The 20,395-nt window shown below is 48.2% G+C and overlaps 1 protein-coding gene and 1 long non-coding RNA gene across 2 annotated transcripts in view; both read left to right on the top strand.

Moving 5' to 3' along the window:
* The first annotated feature begins 6 nt into the window (after positions 1-6).
* Positions 7-2,608, top strand: LOC135575216 (uncharacterized). Its single transcript, XR_010465766.1, has 2 exons — positions 7-849; positions 1,684-2,608. It is a non-coding gene; the product is annotated as an uncharacterized LOC135575216 (long non-coding RNA).
* A 3,094-nt stretch (positions 2,609-5,702) lies between these two features.
* Positions 5,703-20,395, top strand: part of LOC115116967 (regulating synaptic membrane exocytosis protein 2-like) — a 125,353-nt gene continuing 110,660 nt past the window's right edge. The window contains exon 1 of the mRNA XM_065027190.1: positions 5,703-5,875. Within this exon, the coding sequence (XP_064883262.1) occupies positions 5,712-5,875 (164 nt within the window). The 5' untranslated portion in view covers positions 5,703-5,711. The remainder of the gene's footprint in view (positions 5,876-20,395) is intronic.

The raw sequence follows: 20,395 nt of genomic DNA, 5'->3' as shown, positions 1-20,395 counted from the left end.
TGAAAACCATAACTGGCTCGCAGATCAGATCGGTAGTAATGGTAAGATAAATTGCCATTCCACATGAGGAAGTTTGCCGACTTCTTATATAGCCTATTACTGGCAACTTCAGGAGCTTAACTGCAGAATCTGCAAAATCCAGGAGGATGGTCGGGGCAGGTTTTTTTATTTTCTTCTGGTTATCTTGATCTCTGACTCCCTCTTGAGTCATTTGTGTCTTATTTCATCAAACAGTGAGCTTAAAGCATCAGACAAGTTCAATGCATATATAGTTGATTTTATTGAGACGCATAGGGTGTGTCTATATATGGAGAAATACACGTTCAAAAATTGACTGGTCAAACGATTGGTCGAAAGAACAGACCTTCAGCGATCCAGTATTTTATTTTTCGGGGACAGCCCTATACTGTAGGTAATAGCGAATATTTTACCATCTTATAACTAATATCGTATATGATTTAGGTTTCAGGTTTTACATGAAAATGCTGTCATTATGGACTGGTAATTAGTGTATACTGATAAATGAGGCACCCAAGTAGACCTCAGTAGTAGATTGAAATCTCTTGGTTCTCTCTCTTTATTTTCCTCTCCCTTTATTTTTCTCTCTTCTTCTTACCTGCTATTTCTCTTTCTCTATCTGGCATCGTCGTCGTCCGTCCCCCCCCCCCCCCCCCCGGTGGTCTAGCTGGCTCCTAGGGAGAAGGCAGCTGTGAACTACAGCCAGAAGCTGAAGGAGAAGTTCCAGCACCACCCTCAGATCCGCCGCATCTCGCGCCACCGCCACCTGCCCAAGTCCATCTACAGCCAGAGCAAGGAGCTGCGTGTCATGAAGGAGGCTCGCCGCAGGAAGTATGGGCTCCTTCTTTACCCATACCACAACTGTCTGCCCTACAGCGGCTTTCTGTTCTCAACTCTACCTGAACATATCCTCAATACTCTTGTTTGTAACAGTCAAACCACAGAAGTCTATATATTACAGTATGTATATCAGTAGAATTGGTTTCTTTTGTGTTGTTCTTGGTAAGGTTAGTGTGGTTTTGGATCTTATTTATCTCTGTGTTGATGGGGGGAGGTTTTCGGGTGGTTGACCTGGTCTTTGGCCTCACCACAAAGGAAACTGTCAATCTCTTAACACAGTAGTCTTAGAACTACCCTGGCCTCTGTCCAACTATGGCAGAAGGTCCTCATAGTGTCCATCTAGTGGTTAAGGCTGTAGCTGGCTGTCAGAATAGGTCTGACTTCCCTACCAAGGCACACTTACCCTAATGAGTAACAGGACTGATAGGACAGGATGGTCCCTCATGGCTTGGTCATCATGGGCTTTTTGCTCATTTACACTAAAGTCTCTAAGGGGAAGTGATGCCATCATGACCAGTTGATGATTCATTAAATATTAGTCCATGTTGATTTTTGGTCCTGAAACGTAGTAACACATTGTATGTAATATGTCATCCATGTGTACCTAGGAGTTGTGACTGAAGGCAGTGTAGCCTACATGCTCATTGTGTATTTTTCAGATGACGTCAGTATTAGTGTATTCTACATTTTTATGACATCAGGCCACCTGCTTGGTGCTAACTCCTTTGTGTACTCTGCTAACGTTTCTCTCTCTCTGTGTGAATATTCTCATGAATTGGTTCCTGATGTTTGAGTTATTCATTGTTGCCTCATTGTGTGTCCCAGGGAGAGGAACGTACGCAAGCACAGCAAGCCTGGCTCCATGCCCGTGGTGACGGAGAAAGAGAAACATGTGGTCACCGTGGTGAAATAGAAGGAACATCGACGCCAGTGACCGTGTGGCATTGGAGGACTGAAGGACTACTCTCTCTCTACACACACCTGGGCCATGTTCAGAAACACACAACTAATGTTGCAAAATGTCAGTACGTTTCCCCAAATTATCTGGTTTTCCAGAAATTCCAGATACCTGGATTTCCTGCTTGTTCCCTCATGATTCCAGGACACAGGAGGTTGGTGGCATCTTAATTGGGGAGGATGGGCTCGCGGTAATAACGGGAGCAGAATGGGATCAAATACATGGTTTCCATGTGTTTGATGTCATTCCATTTGCTCCGTTCCGGCTATTATTATGAGCCGTCCTCCCCTCAGCAGCCTCTTGTGTTCGGGATTTCTGACAAACCTGGCTATTTGGGAAAGATACCGGATTTTTGCAACCCTGCACACAACATTATGTGTCCCTTCAGTTATATTCATGACATTCTAATCCGCAACTGTCAAAAGGCTGCACCCTCCTGAACACAACTCTATGGAAGACTCTGAAAGAACTCATTCCACCTCTCCAAGGCTTATTACAAATGACAACTATGGGTCAATATTGTGAAGTTTGTTTATTTTGGGATGTTATTGTATCGAAATGAGAATACACTAGAAACCAAGAAGAACGACATCCGTCAAATATCACCAGAACATTTGAGTATTTTAGGAACCATCTTGAAAATGTTTGGCCTCCCTACACCACCACATACCTTCAGCTATTGTGTGTGTACTGATTCAGTAACCTAGAAGATTGCATGATGCTAAGGATTGTTTCTATTGATACTGTTTTTTGTATTTATTGATACACCGCTAATAAAGATGCTGTATGATATTTTTGGATCTGATATGAACGCTGTTTTTTGGTAGGCAAAATACACTGATTCTCAAATCGATGCAACGATACTTTTCAAAGCTTGTTTCTTACATTAAAAAAAAACGAAGTATACAATTCATATCCAAGGGCTCGGATTAGCATAATTTGTGTGTTGTTTGGCATATGAGTAATATAGGTGGTATAACAATGGATACAGTAGCAGTAAAATCCTAAAAACTGTCTACTGATATATGGGGATGGCACAAGTGATGGTAACAAGTGTGATTGTTTCTGAATTGTCATTTTAATGTGCCTGAGTTCTAGTAACCAAGGAGGTATGTGTTGTAATTGATATACCCATGTTGCAGGGCTGACAAACACACAATTAGACTGACTTTTACCAATGTTTTTGGATTCATTTTGTACCAGTGATTTCTTAACATTGTGACTCAAGGTGGATGATCTTGTATAGGGGTTACTATAGATGCAGGTTTTGTTGGCTGTGACACATGCTAAGTATGCCACCAGAAAGGAGCCACAAAGTTGCCTTCAGGTGGACAACAACTGGAAAAGAGCAAGCGAGGCAGGCCAAAAACTACCTAGCGACGGAGAGTAGTGGCTGAGCTTGAAGTGATGGGTCTCATGGGATAGCACAAGCTGTGGCCAAAGATGGAGACTGATGGCAGAAGATTGTTGCAGCCTTATGTGCCACCCGAGATGATATAAAGAGGATTAAGTAAAGCAGTAGCTACAAGTTCAACACACTTTTATCAGTGTTTTGGTGTTTAATAATTTCTTGGCATTCTGACTCAAAGGGGATGAGCTTGTGTTGGGCTCAGTGTATTGATGCTAATGGACTTAGTCTTAATGAGGTATAGTGTTCAATCCACTTTATCACGGCAGGATTTAGATAGGATTATTAAATAAGTCATGAGCATCATATCAAACCTGGATCATGAGCACGGTTTGGGAAGGGGGGATGTTAGGGCCGGGCCTTGGGATGAGGGGTTAGGGCTGGGCCTTGGGATGAGGGGTTAGGGCTGGGCCTTGTTATGAGGGGTTCGGACTGGGCCTTCTGATGAGGGGTTATGGCTGGGCCTTCTGATGAGGGGTTAGGGCTGGGCGTTCTGATGAGTGGTTATGGCTGGGCCTTCTGATGAGGGGTTATGGCTGGGCCTTGGTATGAGGGGTTAGGGCTGGGCCTTGGTATGAGGGGTTAGGGCTGGGCCTTCTGAAGAGGGGTTAGGGCTGGGCCTTCTGATGAGGGGTTAGGGCTGGGCCTTCTGATGAGGGGTTAGGGCTGGGCCTTCTGATGAGGGGTTAGGGCTGGGCCTTCTGATGAGGTGTTAGGGCTGGGCCTTCTGATGAGGGGTTAGGGCTGGGCCTTCTGATGAGGGGTTATGGCTGGGCCTTGGTATGAGGGGTTAGGGCTGGGCCTTCTGATGAGGGGTTATGGCTGGGCCTTGGTATGAGGGGTTAGGGCTGGGCCTTCTGATGAGGGGTTATGTCTGGGCCTTGGTATGAGGGGTTATGGCTGGGCCTTCTGATGAGGGGTTATGTCTGGGCCTTGGTATGAGGGGTTATGGCTGGGCCTTGGTATGAGTGGTTAGAACAGCCTTGGTATGATGGCATTGGGATGAGGGGGATGGGCCTTGGGTTGGGGTGAGAGGGGATAAGAGAGGTGTTTGACATGATGGGACTAAAAAGTTAAGAAGCAGTGTCACAAGAAGCAGCTGATAAATCAATGATAGACATGGATTGTGTTGGTTCTAGCTTTTTTCTAGGACAAACGTTTTTTATTTTTTATTATTATACCTGGATGGTTAAAAGTAGTCTAAAGTGTTACCAAATCAGGAATAAGAATGCTGTATCACACAATTTTATTTATACCTCCAGCTGGAGAGGCAATCCTAACGGAAGATAAGTTCCACAATATGCTACTGCACCACATAAGAAACTGGACAGCGACATGGTGTTGAAACGCACATTTCCAGTTGTGCCAGTTTTATCGTGTGCTGATGAAGCTTTTAACTTTCGCTGTACATCACTTTTCTTCAGAAAATGCTCTTTAACAGGCAAATGTTTTTTATAATCTGGTCCAGCTGTAAAGGATTTACAATCCGTGTTTTGCAAATGCCTGATGTCAATGAAAACGTCGACAAGCGCCCCTCTCCCCTTCCTTTTTCATGAAGCCACTCGCGCTCAGCTTTGTTCTACGCGTCTCCATTGCTCCGCCTACTCTTCCTATCGGGATTTTTTTCATTGCATCCATTTTTGTGCATTTAAGAAATCTCCAAGAATTATAAACCTGGAGGAAAGCGAGAAAGAGAGAGTGTGGGGCTAGGACTAGAAAGAAAAACAAACAAACAAGAGAAGAGGCGACGTCTTTATTTCAACATGCGAGCAAACCCATTCTAAAGGATGACCGCGATGGGTTAGACAGGATTTAACATGATTGCAAAATAAAAGGCAAGAGCTCTATTCTATGTTTCTCTACAATCCATCCGTGAATGGAGAAGGATAAATGTGTTTGGAATGCTTGTTTCCAGAAGACCGTATATGTTGGTTATAAAACCAAAGGGCCTCTGTCCAGCATCTCCAGTGTCTATCTCATAGGTTACTGGAATTGGGGAGTTTGTGTGAGAATTAGGCGATGATTCTGTTGGATATGTGTATTGTGATCCTCACCGATTCATTTCTCTGTATTTATTATGAGCTGTAGCAGCCTGCTGTACCAGAACCTCTGAAACCCAATCAGATAACGTTCATGTATTGGGTGGAAATTGAGGCTATATAGGATACATGTCTGCATCCCTTGTAAAAAGTAGCATTTTGACACATTGTGTCTTATTCTTAAAGCCCAAATATAATGGAATGCGTCAGAATATGTGTGAACAATCCAACCGATATGTCTTGCATTAGGGTAGCCCATGCTAATGGTTATGACTATGAATACAAGAACCACATAAGTGGAATATTGCAGCCTAATATTAGAGTAGCAATCTGATTTTGCAATTTGGAAATATTCTATTACAATTAAGTCTATCCATTATATCACTCAATGTTGGTATATTTAAAAAATATATATGTTATCATTACTTTTTAGCAATTGTGTGTAGCGATGTCAGCTCCACTCGGGCCCCGGGGCCCAGGCGCCCCCCCGCCGGCTGGAGCCCTACCCGACCTGCCGGACCTCAGCCACCTCACCGAGGATGAGAGGAAGATCATCCTGGGCGTCATGGACCGACAGAAAAAGGAAGATGAGAAGGAACAGTCAATGCTAAAGTAAGCCATTATGATTCGCTATCATTCAAACGTGTGAGAGAGAGAGTGGAGAAAGAGAGAGAGAGTCATTGTGGGTACATCGCGCGCTAACTGTCACGTCAGCTGTGCTCGTGCAGTGAGTGCTGGGTTGGGGTAACCCTGTTGTAACTGGTTGTCGCGAGCTGGAGCTGATCGCATTGCAAGGTTACGTAGCCTACGTCCTGCACATATTGACTGTTCTAATGGGCTGATCGTTCTGAGTGGAGAGAATATGTGATATTTATTAACACCATTGCCTCTAGAAATTGCGTTTACAATAAAGCAGCATATTGGCTATGCATTTAGTCTGTTCTCCAAATGATGTTCGGATAATATGAGCAGGGAGAAGGATCTTTGAGTCGACTGAATATGCTTCAGTAGCCTATGTCTTTCAACAGTTAGCAGTGCATTTGAATCCTAGGCTATTAAGCGGCCTTCTCACTCTGTTGGCTTTGGGTTGGGTTAGTAAAGGGCGCCATCTTCGCGTCAAATCATACCACTTCCCTTTCAATCACGTACATATTACACAACAACGATTAAACACTGGCGTTTGAAGAAATAATGAGATATATCCTGTATGATGATTTTCAACGTTAGCCTATCTGTCAGACTATACTGCATCAGTGCTATGGAAACGGAAACATTCCCTCTCCTGTGTGTGCAGAATCAGATGTCGCTGAGCATTTCAGCACCACGGCGCTGTCCAGTTCTAGGCATAGAGCAGCAGCACAGTTCGATGCCGCAGACGCTCACGCGTGTAGATAGACCATTCATTGCTATTCATAGGCTAAGCTTTGTGTGCCAAATTATTGACATGCTTTTAGTGTAAAACTAAATATTGAACACAGTCATCTCTATGTTGTCACTTCCTGCAGATACTGTATTATCCTTCTGAAACTTTAACCGTTTCTGTTTACATAGACTGTAACTTTCTTCATTTTTTGTGGAAAAGTCTCAAACGGTCCTCTATTTTACTGTGGTTTTGTGGATTATATTAAGACTACTGTCACCTTAAATCTCTGGAATTTTAATAGATATGAGGAGATATTGTATCACAGGCTGGTTCTGAGGAGTTCCCTTGTGAATTTGCACAGTGGTTCAAGGGTCAACATGCAGGTTTTTCCAAAGAGCCTTTTGGATTCCAGATGTCAGGCCTTTTCTTAGTCCCAAATGGCACACTGTTTCCTTTATAATGCATTACTTTACCCTATGGGCCCTGCTCAAATGTAGTGCACTTTATAGGGAATAGAGTACCATTTGGGATGCACACCTTGTCTGAAGTACCTTCAGAGACTATGACGTCATGTGTCAGGCTTTTCAGGGGTATTCAAAGCTGATGATTTCCGTCATCGGGTAAATATTAACAGTTGGGCTTGTCCTGATGGGGACTGGGGAGGAAGTCGCCTAGTGGAGCAATACTGTGGTAAATATGACTCACAGACTCCAAGATAACGGCAGGCCACCTCAGTTTGTGCTGCTGCCTGCGTGTGAATCATCCCTGGCTGTTTTTCCCCATCGCTGAGTGCTTTTTGTATTTGTTTCCCCTCTCTCTCTCTCTCTCTCTCTCCCTCTCTCTCTCTCTCTCTCTCTCTCTCTCTCTCTCTCTCTCTCTCTCTCTCTCCCTCTCTCCCTCCCTGCCGTCTCTCTCTCTCTCTGTGTCTCTCTCTCGGAGGTAAAGCGATTGTCAGCTTTAGTCACTCACAGCCATGCAGACTGGCAGTGATGTCACAGCCTAGCGTAGCATAACTAACTGAGTGTGTGCAGCAGGGATGCTAGTCTACCTTACAGGCTACATGGTCACTCAGTCACTGTTTCTAAAGTTCATTATTTGCAGACACACACAGACTGGGGTGTTTTTTTTTTTTTTTAATGAAACTTTATTTAACTAGGCAAGTCAGTTAAGAACAAATTCTTATTCACAATGACGACTTACCAGAAGACAAAAGGCCTCCGCAGGGACGGGGGCTGGGATTAAATAAAATACACATATAGGACAAAATTAAACAAAACACACAAAACACAGCTTGGCAGCAACACATGAAAACACAGCATGGTATAAGCACAAAACATGGTACATACATTATTGGGCACAGACAACAGCACAAAACATGGTACATACATTATTGGGCACAGACAACAGCACAAAACATGGTACATACATTATTGGGCACAGACAACAGCACAAAACATGGTACATACATTAACAGACAACAGCACAAAACATGGTACATACATTATTGGGCACAGACAACAGCACAAAACATGGTACATACATTATTGGGCACAGACAACAGCACAAAACATGGTACATACATTATTGGGCACAGACAACAGCACAAAACATGGTACATACATTATTGGGCACAGACAACAGCACAAAACATGGTACATACATTATTGGGCACAGACAACAGCACAAAACATGGTACATACATTATTGGGCACAGACAACAGCACAAAACATGGTACATACATTATTGGGCACAGACAACAGCACAAAACATGGTACATACATTATTGGGCACAGACAACAGCACAAAACATGGTACATACATTATTGGGCACAGACAACAGCACAAAACATGGTACATACATTATTGGGCACAGACAACAGCACAAAACATGGTACATACATTATTGGGCACAGACAACAGCACAAAACATGGTACATACATTATTGGGCACAGACAACAGCACACAACATGGTACAACATTATTGGGCAGACAACAGCACAAAACATGGTACATACATTATTGGGCACAGACAACAGCACAAAACATGGTACATACATTATTGGGCACAGACAACAGCACAAAACATGGTACATACATTATTGGGCACAGACAACAGCACAAAACATGGTACATACATTATTGGGCATTATACATTATTGGGCACAGACAACAGCACAAAACATGGTACATACATTATTGGGCACAGACAACAGACAAAGCACAAAACATGGTACACATTATTGGGCACAGACAACAGCACAAACATGGTACATACATTATTGGGCACAGACAACAGCACAAAACATGGTACATACATTATTGGGCACAGACAACAGCACAAACATGGTACATACATTATTAAGGCACAGACAACAGCACAAAACATGGTACATACATTATTGGGCACAGACAACAGCACAAAACATGGTACATACATTATTGGGCACAGACAACAGCACAAAACATGGTACATACATTATTGGGCACAGACAACAGCACAAAACATGGTACATACATTATTGGGCACAGACAACAGCACAAAACATGGTACATACATTATTGGGCACAGACAACAGCACAAAACATGGTACATACATTATTGGGCACAAAACATGACAACAGCACAAAACATGGTACATACATTATTGGGCACAGACAGCACAAAACATGCACAATTGGGCACAGACAACAGCACAAAACATGGTACATACATTATTGGGCACAGACAACAGCACAAAACATGGTACATACATTATTGGGCACAGACAACAGCACAAAACATGGTACATACATTATTGGGCACAGACAACAGCACAAAACATGGTACATACATTATTGGGCACAGACAACAGCACAAAACATGGTACATACATTATTGGGCACAGACAACAGCACAAAACATGGTACATACATTATTGGGCACAGACAACAGCACAAAACATGGTACATACATTATTGGGCACAGACAACAGCACAAAACATGGTACATACATTATTGGGCACAGACAACAGCACAAAAGGGCAAGAAGGTAGAGACAACAATACATCATGCGAAGCAGCCAAAACTGTCAGTAAGAGTGTCCATGACTGAGTCTTTGAATGAAGAGATTGAGATAAAACTGTCCAGTTTGAGTGTTTTCTGCAGCTGAAAAGAGGAGAGACCCACGGATGTGTCTGCTTTGGGGACCTTTAACAGAATGTGACTGGCAGAACGGGTGTTGTTTGCCGAGGATGAGGGCTGCAGTAGGTATCTCAGATAGTGGGGAATGAGACCTGAGGTGGTTTTATAAATAAGCATAAACCAGTGGGTCATGCGACGGGTAGAGATGGTGGGCTGGGATGTAGCTAATGCAGAAATATGTATTCCATAGTCTTAATTTTGCAGAGAGTGGTTTTACTTCAAATGATATGTGGCTGTTTTACCTACAATAGGTAAGAACACTTATTTTAAGTAAGACCCTCTGGATAAGTGTGTAGCTAAGGGACTAAATGCAGATGTATGTGGCCTCCCTCTCCCTCCCTCCTCTCCACTTCTCCATCCCCTTCCTCCCCTCCATCCATTTTTCCCTCCTCCCTTTCCCTCATCCTCTTTCCCTCTAAATGCCTCAGTTAACCAGTCTTCTCTCATTAGCAGAGGTGAACAAAGGAGTGTTGTGTCCCAAATATCACACTATTCCCTATATAGTCCATAGGGCTCTGATCAAAAGTAGTGCACTATATAGGGAAGGGTGCCAACTGGGATGCACACAGGGTATATGTCACCCTCACAGCAGTTACTCATGTTAGTATTATGGTCTGGGCTGTTTGTCAACAAGTGATGTCAGCAGAGTGAACACTGTATCAGTCTGCAACAGCTCAGTTTGATAATAATGTCTACTGTTAAAAACAATGTAGTTTTCAAGGGCTATTTGACATGGTGTGTTTTTATGCTGTATCACCTAACATGAGACCGGAACCTCCTAAGCTTTGCTATGGACATAAATAGTGCACTATATAGGGAATAGAATAAGGCTGTGGCCAAAACTAGTGCACTATATAGGGAATAGGGTGCCATTTGATAGGCAACCTGTAACGTAATAGAGGGAATCCTGAGAGAGACAGGAGAGACAGAGAGAGAGGCAGAGAGAGACAGGGAGCGAGAGAGACAGAGAGAGACAGGGAGAACCAGAGAGAGAGACAGGGAGAGACAGAGAGAGAGAAACAGAGAGAGACAGAGAGAGAGAGAGGGAGAAAGACAGGGAGAGACAGATGGAGAGACAGGGAGAGAGAGAGAGATACAGGGAGAGAGAGTGAGAGAGACAGGGGGAGAGATGTGAAGAGAGACAGGGAGAGACAGATGGAGAGACAGGGAGAGAGAGAGAGACAGGGAGAGAGAGTGAGAGACAGAGTGAGAGAGACAGGGGGAGAGATGTGGAGAGAGACAGGGAGAGACAGGGAGAGAGAGAGATACAGGGAGAGACGGAGAGAGACCAAGAGAGACAGGAAGAGAGACAGGGAGAGAGAGATGAGACACAGGGAGAGAGAGAGGCAGGGAGAGACAGAGAGAGACAAAGAGAGACAGGGAGAGATGGAGAGAGAGACAGGGAGAGAGAGAGAGCGAGAGACAGGGAGAGAGACAGCCAGAGAGAGAGTGAGAGACAGGGAGAGACAGAGAGAGGAACAGGGAGAGACAGGGAGAGACAGAGAGAGAGACAGGGAGAGACAGGGAGACAGAAAGGGAGAGAGACAGGGAGAGAGACAGGGAGAGAGACAGGGAGAGACAGGGCGAGAGACAGGGAGAGGGACAGGGAGAGAGAGTGAGAGACAGAGTGAGAGAGACAGGGGGAGAGATGTGAAGAGAGACAGGGAGAGACAGATGGAGAGACAGGGAGAGAGAGAGAGACAGGGAGAGAAAGTGAGAGACAGAGTGAGAGAGACAGGGGGAGAGATGTGGAGAGAGACAGGGAGAGACAGGGAGAGAGAGAGATACAGGTAGAGACGGAGAGAGACCGAGAGAGACAGGAAGAGAGACAGGGAGAGAGAGATGAGACACAGGGAGAGAGAGAGGCAGGGAGAGACAGAGAGAGACAAAGAGAGACAGGGAGAGAGAGAGATACATGGAGAGAGAGACAGAGACAGAGAGACAGGGAGAGAGAGAGGCAGGGGGAGACAGGGAGGGACAGAGAGAGAGAGAGAGAGAGAGAGAGGGAGAGACAGAGAGAGACAGAGAGAGTCAGGGAGAGACAGAGAGAGAGACAGAGAGAGAGAGAGAGAGACAGGGAGAGGGAGAGACAGAGAGAGAGACAGGGAGAGACTGAGAGAGACAGGAAGAGAGACAGGGAGAGAGAGATGAGACACAGGGAGAGAGAGAGGCAGGGAGAGACAGAGAGAGAGGCAGGGAGAGACAGAGAGACAGAGAGATACATGGATAGAGAGAGATACAGAGAGATACAGGGAGAGACAGGGAGAGACAGAGATAGGCAGGGAGAGACAGGGAGAGGCAGGGAGACAGAGAGCGAGAGAGATAGACAGGGAGAGACAGAGAGAGACAGCGAGAGACAGGGAGAGACAGGGAGAGAGAGAGAGAGACAGCGAGAGACAGGGAGAGACAGGGAGAGAGAGAGACAGAAAGAGAGACAAAGGGAGACAGACGGAGAGACAGGGTGAGACAGGGAGAGACAGAGAGAGGCAGGGAGAGACCGAGAGAGAAAGAGAGAGACAGGGAGAGAGAGGTCGAAAGAGAGACAGAAGGAGAGAGGTACAGGGAGAGACAGGGAGATACAGTGAGAGAGACAGTGAGAGAGACAGGGAGAGAGACAGGGAGAGAGACAGGGAGAGGGACAGGGAGAGAGATGAGAGAGACAGAGCGAGAGAGATACAGGGAGAGACAGAGAGACAGATAGAGACAGGGAGAGACAGGGAGAAAGACAGGGAGAGACAGAGTGAGAGACAAGGAGAGACAGAGAGAGTGAGAGACAGGGAGAGACAGAGAGAGAGAGACAGGGAGAGAGACAGGGAGAGACAGGGAGAGACAGGGAGAGACGGAGTGAGAGACAGAGCGAGACAGAAAGAGACAGAGTGAGAGACAAGGAGAGACAGAGAGAGTGCGACAGGGAGAGAGAGAGTGAGAGACAGGGAGAGACAGAGAGAGAGAGACAGGGAGAGAGACAGGGAGAGACAGGGAGAGACGGAGAGAGAGAGTGAGAGACAGGGAGAGATGGAGAGAGAGACAGGGAGAGATGGAGCGAGAGACAGGGAGAGAGACAGGCAGAGAGAGAGTGAGAGACAGGGAGAGACAGAGAGAGAGACAGGGAGAGACAGGGAGAGACAGAGAGAGAGACAGGGAGAGACAGGGAGAGAGAAAGGGAGAGAGACAGGGAGAGAGACAGGGAGAGAGACAGAGAGAGAGACAGGGAGAGACAGGGAGAGACAGAGACAGGGAGACACAGGGAGAGAGAAAGGGAGAGACAGGGAGACAGGGAGAGACAGGGAGAGACAGAGAGAGAGAGACAGGGAGAGACAGGGAGAGAGAAAGGGAGAGAGACAGGGAGAGAGACAGGGAGAGAGACAGAGAGAGAGACAGGGAGAGACAGGGAGAGATGAGAGAGACAGAGCAGAGAGATACAGGAGAGACAGAGAGACAGATAGAGACAGGGAGAGACAGGGAGAAAGACAGGGAGAGACAGAGTGAGAGACAAGGAGAGACAGAGAGAGACAGAGAGAGTCAGGGAGAGACAGAGAGAGAGACAGAGAGAGAGAGAGAGACAGGGAGAGGGAGAGACAGAGAGAGAGACAGGGAGAGACTGAGAGAGACAGGAAGAGAGACAGGGAGAGAGAGAGATACATGGATAGAGAGAGATACAGAGAGATACAGGGAGAGACAGGGAGAGACAGAGATAGGCAGGGAGAGACAGGGAGAGGCAGGGAGACAGAGAGCGAGAGAGATAGACAGGGAGAGACAGAGAGAGACAGCGAGAGACAGGGAGAGACAGGGAGAGAGAGAGAGAGACAGCGAGAGACAGGGAGAGACAGGGAGAGAGAGAGACAGAAAGAGAGACAAAGGGAGACAGACGGAGAGACAGGGTGAGACAGGGAGAGACAGAGAGAGGCAGGGAGAGACCGAGAGAGAAAGAGAGAGACAGGGAGAGAGAGGTCGAAAGAGAGACAGAAGGAGAGAGGTACAGGGAGAGACAGGGAGATACAGTGAGAGAGACAGTGAGAGAGACAGGGAGAGAGACAGGGAGAGAGACAGGGAGAGGGACAGGGAGAGAGATGAGAGAGACAGAGCGAGAGAGATACAGGGAGAGACAGAGAGACAGATAGAGACAGGGAGAGACAGGGAGAAAGACAGGGAGAGACAGAGTGAGAGACAAGGAGAGACAGAGAGAGTGAGAGACAGGGAGAGACAGAGAGAGAGAGACAGGGAGAGAGACAGGGAGAGACAGGGAGAGACGGAGTGAGAGACAGAGCGAGACAGAAAGAGACAGAGTGAGAGACAAGGAGAGACAGAGAGAGGCGACAGGAGAGAGAGAGTGAGAGACAGACAGGAGAGACAGAGAGAGAGAGAGACAGGGAGAGAGACAGGGAGAGACAGGGAGAGACGGAGAGAGAGAGTGAGAGACAGGGAGAGATGGAGAGAGAGACAGGGAGAGATGGAGCGAGAGACAGGGAGAGAGACAGGCAGAGAGAGAGTGAGAGACAGGGAGAGACAGAGAGAGAGACAGGGAGAGACAGGGAGAGACAGAGAGAGAGACAGGGAGAGACAGGGAGAGAGAAAGGGAGAGAGACAGGGAGAGAGACAGGGAGAGAGACAGAGAGAGAGACAGGGAGAGACAGGGAGAGACAGAGACAGGGAGAGACAGGGAGAGAGAAAGGGAGAGACAGGGAGACAGGGAGAGACAGGGAGAGACAGAGAGAGAGAGACAGGGAGAGACAGGGAGAGAGAAAGGGAGAGAGACAGGGAGAGAGACAGGGAGAGAGACAGAGAGAGAGACAGGGAGAGACAGGGAGAGAGATGAGAGAGACAGAGTGAGAGAGATACAGGGAGAGACAGAGAGACAGATAGAGACAGGGAGAGACAGGGAGAAAGACAGGGAGAGACAGAGTGAGAGACAAGGAGAGACAGAGAGAGTGAGAGACAGGGAGAGACAGAGAGAGAGAGACAGGGAGAGAGACAGGGAGAGACAGGGAGAGACGGAGAGAGAGAGACAGGGGGAGAGATGTGGAGAGAGACAGGGAGAGACAGAGAGAGAGACAGAGAGAGAGAGACGGAGAGACAGAGAGAGAGAGACAGGGAGAGACCGAGAGAGACCGAGAGAGACAGGAAGAGAGACAGGGAGAGAGAGATGAGACACAGGGAGAGAGAGAGGCAGGGAGAGACAGAGAGAGAGACAGGGAGAGGGACAGGGAGAGGGACAGGGAGAGAGAGTGAGAGACAGAGTGAGAGAGACAGGGGGAGAGATGTGGAGAGAGACAGGGAGAGACCGAGAGAGACCGAGAGAGACAGGAAGAGAGACAGGGAGAGAGAGATGAGACACAGGGAGAGAGAGAGGCAGGGAGAGACAGAGAGAGAGGCAGGGAGAGACAGAGAGATACATGGATAGAGAGAGATACAGAGAGATACAGGGAGAGACAGGGAGAGACAGAGATAGGCAGGGAGAGACAGGGAGAGGCAGGGAGACAGAGAGCGAGAGAGATAGACAGGGAGAGACAGAGAGAGACAGCGAGAGACAGGGAGAGACAGGGAGAGAGAGAGACAGAAAGAGAGACAGAGGGAGACAGACGGAGAGACAGGGTGAGACAGGGAGAGACAGAGAGAGGCAGGGAGAGACCGAGAGAGAAAGAGAGAAACAGGGAGAGAGAGGTCGAAAGAGAGACAGAAAGAGAGAGGTACAGGGAGAGACAGGGAGATACAGTGAGAGAGACAGTGAGAGAGACAGGGAGAGACAGGGAGAGAGACAGGGAGAGGGACAGGGAGAGAGACGAGAGAGACAGAGTGAGAGAGATACAGGGAGAGACAGAGAGACAGAGAGAGACAGGGAGAGACAGGGAGAAAGACAGGGAGAGACAGAGTGAGAGACAAGGAGAGACAGAGAGAGTGAGAGACAGGGAGATACAGAGAGAGGGAGACAGGGAGAGAGACAGGGAGAGACAGGGAGAGACGGAGAGAGAGAGTGAGAGACAGGGAGAGATGGAGAGAGAGACAGGGAGAGAGAGAGAGCGAGAGACAGGGAGAGAGACAGCCAGAGAGAGAGTGAGAGACAGGGAGAGACAGAGAGAGAGACAGGGAGAGACAGGGAGAGACAGAGAGAGAGACAGGGAGAGACAGGGAGAGAGAAAGGGAGAGAGACAGGGAGAGAGACAGGGAGAGAGACAGAGAGCGAGACAGGGAGAGACAGGGAGAGACAGAGACAGGGAGAGACAGAGACAGGGAGAGGGACAGGGAGAGAGACGAGAGAGACAGAGCGAGAGAGATACGGGGAGAGACAGAGAGACAGAGAGATACAGGGAGAGACAGGGAGATAGACAGGGAGAGACAGAGTGAGAGACAGAGCGAGACAGAAAGAGACAGAGTGAGAGACAAGGAGAGACAGAGAGAGTGCGACAGGGAGAGAGAGAGTGAGAGACAGGGAGAGACAGAGAGAGAGAGACAGGGAGAGAGACAGGGAGAGACAGGGAGAGACGGAGAGAGAGAGTGAGAGACAGGGAGAGATGGAGAGAGAGACAGGGAGAGATGGAGCGAGAGACAGGGAGAGAGACAGGCAGAGAGAGAGTGAGAGACAGGGAGAGACAGAGAGAGAGACAGGGAGAGACAGGGAGAGACAGAGAGAGAGACAGGGAGAGACAGGGAGAGAGAAAGGGAGAGAGACAGGGAGAGAGACAGGGAGAGAGACAGAGAGAGAGACAGGGAGAGACAGGGAGAGAGATGAGAGAGACAGAGCGAGAGAGATACAGGGAGAGACAGAGAGACAGATAGAGACAGGGAGAGACAGGGAGAAAGACAGGGAGAGGCAGAGTGAGAGACAAGGAGAGACAGAGAGAATGAGAGACAGGGTAAGACAGAGAGAGAGAGACAGGGAGAGAGACAGGGAGAGACAGGGAGAGACGGAGAGAGAGAGACAGGGGGAGAGATGTGGAGAGAGACAGGGAGAGACAGAGAGAGAGACAGAGAGAGAGAGAGGGAGAGACAGAGAGAGAGAGACAGGGAGAGACCGAGAGAGACCGAGAGAGACAGGAAGAGAGACAGGGAGAGAGAGATGAGACACAGGGAGAGAGAGAGGCAGGGAGAGACAGAGAGAGACAGGGAGAGGGACAGGGAGAGGGACAGGGAGAGAGAGTGAGAGACAGAGTGAGAGAGACAGGGGGAGAGATGTGGAGAGAGACAGGGAGAGACCGAGAGAGACCGAGAGAGACAGGAAGAGAGACAGGGAGAGAGAGATGAGACACAGGGAGAGAGAGAGGCAGGGAGAGACAGAGAGAGAGGCAGGGAGAGACAGAGAGATACATGGATAGAGAGAGATACAGGGAGATACAGGGAGAGACAGGGAGAGACAGAGATAGGCAGGGAGAGACAGGGAGAGGCAGGGAGACAGAGAGCGAGAGAGATAGACAGAGAGAGACAGCGAGAGACAGGGAGAGACAGGGAGAGAGAGAGACAGAAAGAGAGACAGAGGGAGACAGACGGAGAGACAGGGTGAGACAGGGAGAGACAGAGAGAGGCAGGGAGAGACCGAGAGAGAAAGAGAGAAACAGGGAGAGAGAGGTCGAAAGAGAGACAGAAAGAGAGAGGTACAGGGAGAGACAGGGAGATACAGTGAGAGAGACAGTGAGAGAGACAGGGAGAGACAGGGAGAGAGACAGGGAGAGGGACAGGGAGAGAGACGAGAGAGACAGAGTGAGAGAGATACAGGGAGAGACAGAGAGACAGAGAGAGACAGGGAGAGACAGGGAGAAAGACAGGGAGAGACAGAGTGAGAGACAAGGAGAGACAGAGAGAGTGAGAGACAGGGAGATACAGAGAGAGGGAGACAGGGAGAGAGACAGGGAGAGACAGGGAGAGACAGGGAGAGACGGAGAGAGAGAGTGAGAGACAGGGAGAGATGGAGAGAGAGACAGGGAGAGAGAGAGCGAGAGACAGGGAGAGAGACAGCCAGAGAGAGAGTGAGAGACAGGGAGAGACAGAGAGAGAGACAGGGAGAGACAAGGAGAGACAGAGAGAGAGACAGGGAGAGACAGGGAGTGAGAAAGGGAGAGAGACAGGGAGAGAGACAGAGAGCGAGACAGGGAGAGACAGGGAGAGACAGAGACAGGGAGAGAGACAGGGAGAGGGACAGGGAGAGAGACGAGAGAGACAGAGCGAGAGAGATACGGGGAGAGACAGAGAGACAGAGAGAGACAGGGAGAGACAGGGAGAAAGACAGGGAGAGACAGAGTGAGAGACAGAGCGAGACAGAAAGAGACAGAGTGAGAGACAAGGAGAGACAGAGAGAGTGCGACAGGGAGAGAGACAGGGAGAGGGACAGGGAGAGAGACGAGAGAGACAGAGCGAGAGAGATACGGGGAGAGACAGAGAGACAGAGAGAGACAGGGAGAGACAGGGAGAAAGACAGGGAGAGACAGAGTGAGAGACAGAGCGAGACAGAAAGAGACAGAGTGAGAGACAAGGAGAGACAGAGAGAGTGCGACAGGGAGAGAGAGAGTGAGAGACAGGGAGAGACAGAGAGAGAGAGACAGGGAGAGAGACAGGGAGAGACAGGGAGAGACGGAGAGAGAGAGTGAGAGACAGGGAGAGATGGAGAGAGAGACAGGGAGAGATGGAGCGAGAGACAGGGAGAGAGACAGGCAGAGAGAGAGTGAGAGACAGGGAGAGACAGAGAGAGAGACAGGGAGAGACAGGGAGAGACAGAGAGAGAGACAGGGAGAGACAGGGAGAGAGAAAGGGAGAGAGACAGGGAGAGAGACAGAGAGAGAGACAGGGAGAGACAGGGAGAGACAGAGACAGGGAGAGACAGGGAGAGAGAAAGGGAGAGACAGGGAGAGAGACAAGCCTCCAGGTGTGTAGGGCTTGCCAAGTCCCTGTCCCTGCTACCAAGACAATGGTAGACAATTCAGAATGTCCTCTCTAAGAATGACTATGCTGCCAATACATAGTGACATGAATGGAGGAGAACCCATTGACCTCCCAGAGCCCATGTGTCTGAACCCTCTGTCATTTTTCCTCCATAACAATTAACACAATATTGTTTGTTATTGTTTGAAGGGTGAGTGAGATGTGGTATTTAGAGAAACAGCCGCGTACATAATCTTGATATTATTAGATAATGTACCAGTTACACTAAATAGCCAATCAAATGTTCAAGTTCTAGTGCAGGGTTATTCACCTCTGACCCCACGAGGTCCAGAGCCTGCTGGGTTTCTGTTCTACCTGATCATTAATTGCACCCACCTGTTGTCCCAGGTCTAAATCATATTAGAGGGGAACAATTCAAAAAAGGAGTAGAACTGGCATCAAGGTCCAGATTTGAGTTTGAGGGTTCTAGTCAATTTTATGTCCCTCTGATATCGATTGGTCGATTCCCCATACTAGCCTCCTATCCTTACAATATATAGTAGCTCAATTTATTCGACTTTTTGTTTCCAATCCGATGTAGTCTCTATAGCAGCCATAAGGTGTTCTAGAGCTCTGATTTGTTCAGAGAAACATCCATACATGTACTGTGAGTTTAGTTAACGAACAGCACCAATACTAGGTGACATGATGCAATATGGAAGGATTAAAGGCAGTGCACACTACTCCAATTAACCAAGCATCCATCACTCCAGGTCCACTGGCACTTCAAACAGACTGTAGCCAGCTAGCTGTATGCCTGCTGCAGCAGCCGGTCAGCTCCTCATGCTTCACTGAACCTCTGACTGTTACAGTAATGACAGATCCGGGACCCCTCCTCACCCAAACACCCTGGGATGCAGAGACCCAGGTCCACAGGGAGGATCCACAGATCCGCAGCCCAGGATCAGCAGCCCTGGTTGGGGTAACCCCAGAAGGCCCAGAGGAGACCTGGGGGTCCACTTCTTCCAGAGAGTGACCTGGTGCCCCATGGTGCCCCACGGCGGAGGAGACCCTGTCTCTGCAGCCACTCTCCCCTCCTGCAGTCCTTGTCTTGTAGGCTGACTCATTATCCATGTCCCAGTGCTCACCAGGGGCCTCCATTGACAGCCCTAATTACAGCAGCTGCCTCGTGTGAGGGACTCCCACCGAGATAGTGCTATTCTGGGTCTAAAACGTCTGCTACCGTGGCTCTGTCCCGGTCCCCACCCCTTGTATGTACTGTATTTTACTCCAGAGGGACATGTACCCTGTCTGTCCAGAGTTGTTAATGATTAATGAATGCCAGTATGTTGACCATAATGATAGTCTTGTAAGAGTTGCCTAGACATCCTGCATGACTCAACCTTTACCTCTCTTGCTCCTGCTTCTCTACATACTCCTCATATTACTAGGAAGATTTCCCATCAACACACAGGACCTGAGAATTCTATGGGTCAGTAAAGTTACAACTCGATGTGAGGAAAAAGAATGCTGGCTAAACCCTGTACTTCCTCACAAATTGTGTGTGTGTGTGCGTACGTGTGTGGTAGGTAAAGGGGGTGAGGGTGAGGGTGGAGGACTTAGGAAGAGGTTTGACCAAGAAATGGCTTTCTTGGGGCATCCCGAGTGGCGCAGTGGTCTAAGGCACTACATCACAGTGCTCGCTGTGCCACTAGAGATCCTGGTTCGAGTCCAGGCTC

This window comes from Oncorhynchus nerka, linkage group LG14 (assembly GCF_034236695.1).
Source record: "Oncorhynchus nerka isolate Pitt River linkage group LG14, Oner_Uvic_2.0, whole genome shotgun sequence".
NCBI lineage: Eukaryota > Metazoa > Chordata > Actinopteri > Salmoniformes > Salmonidae > Oncorhynchus > Oncorhynchus nerka.
Note: the sequence above shows the minus strand (reverse complement) of the source record. Positions and strands in the feature narration are given on the sequence as shown.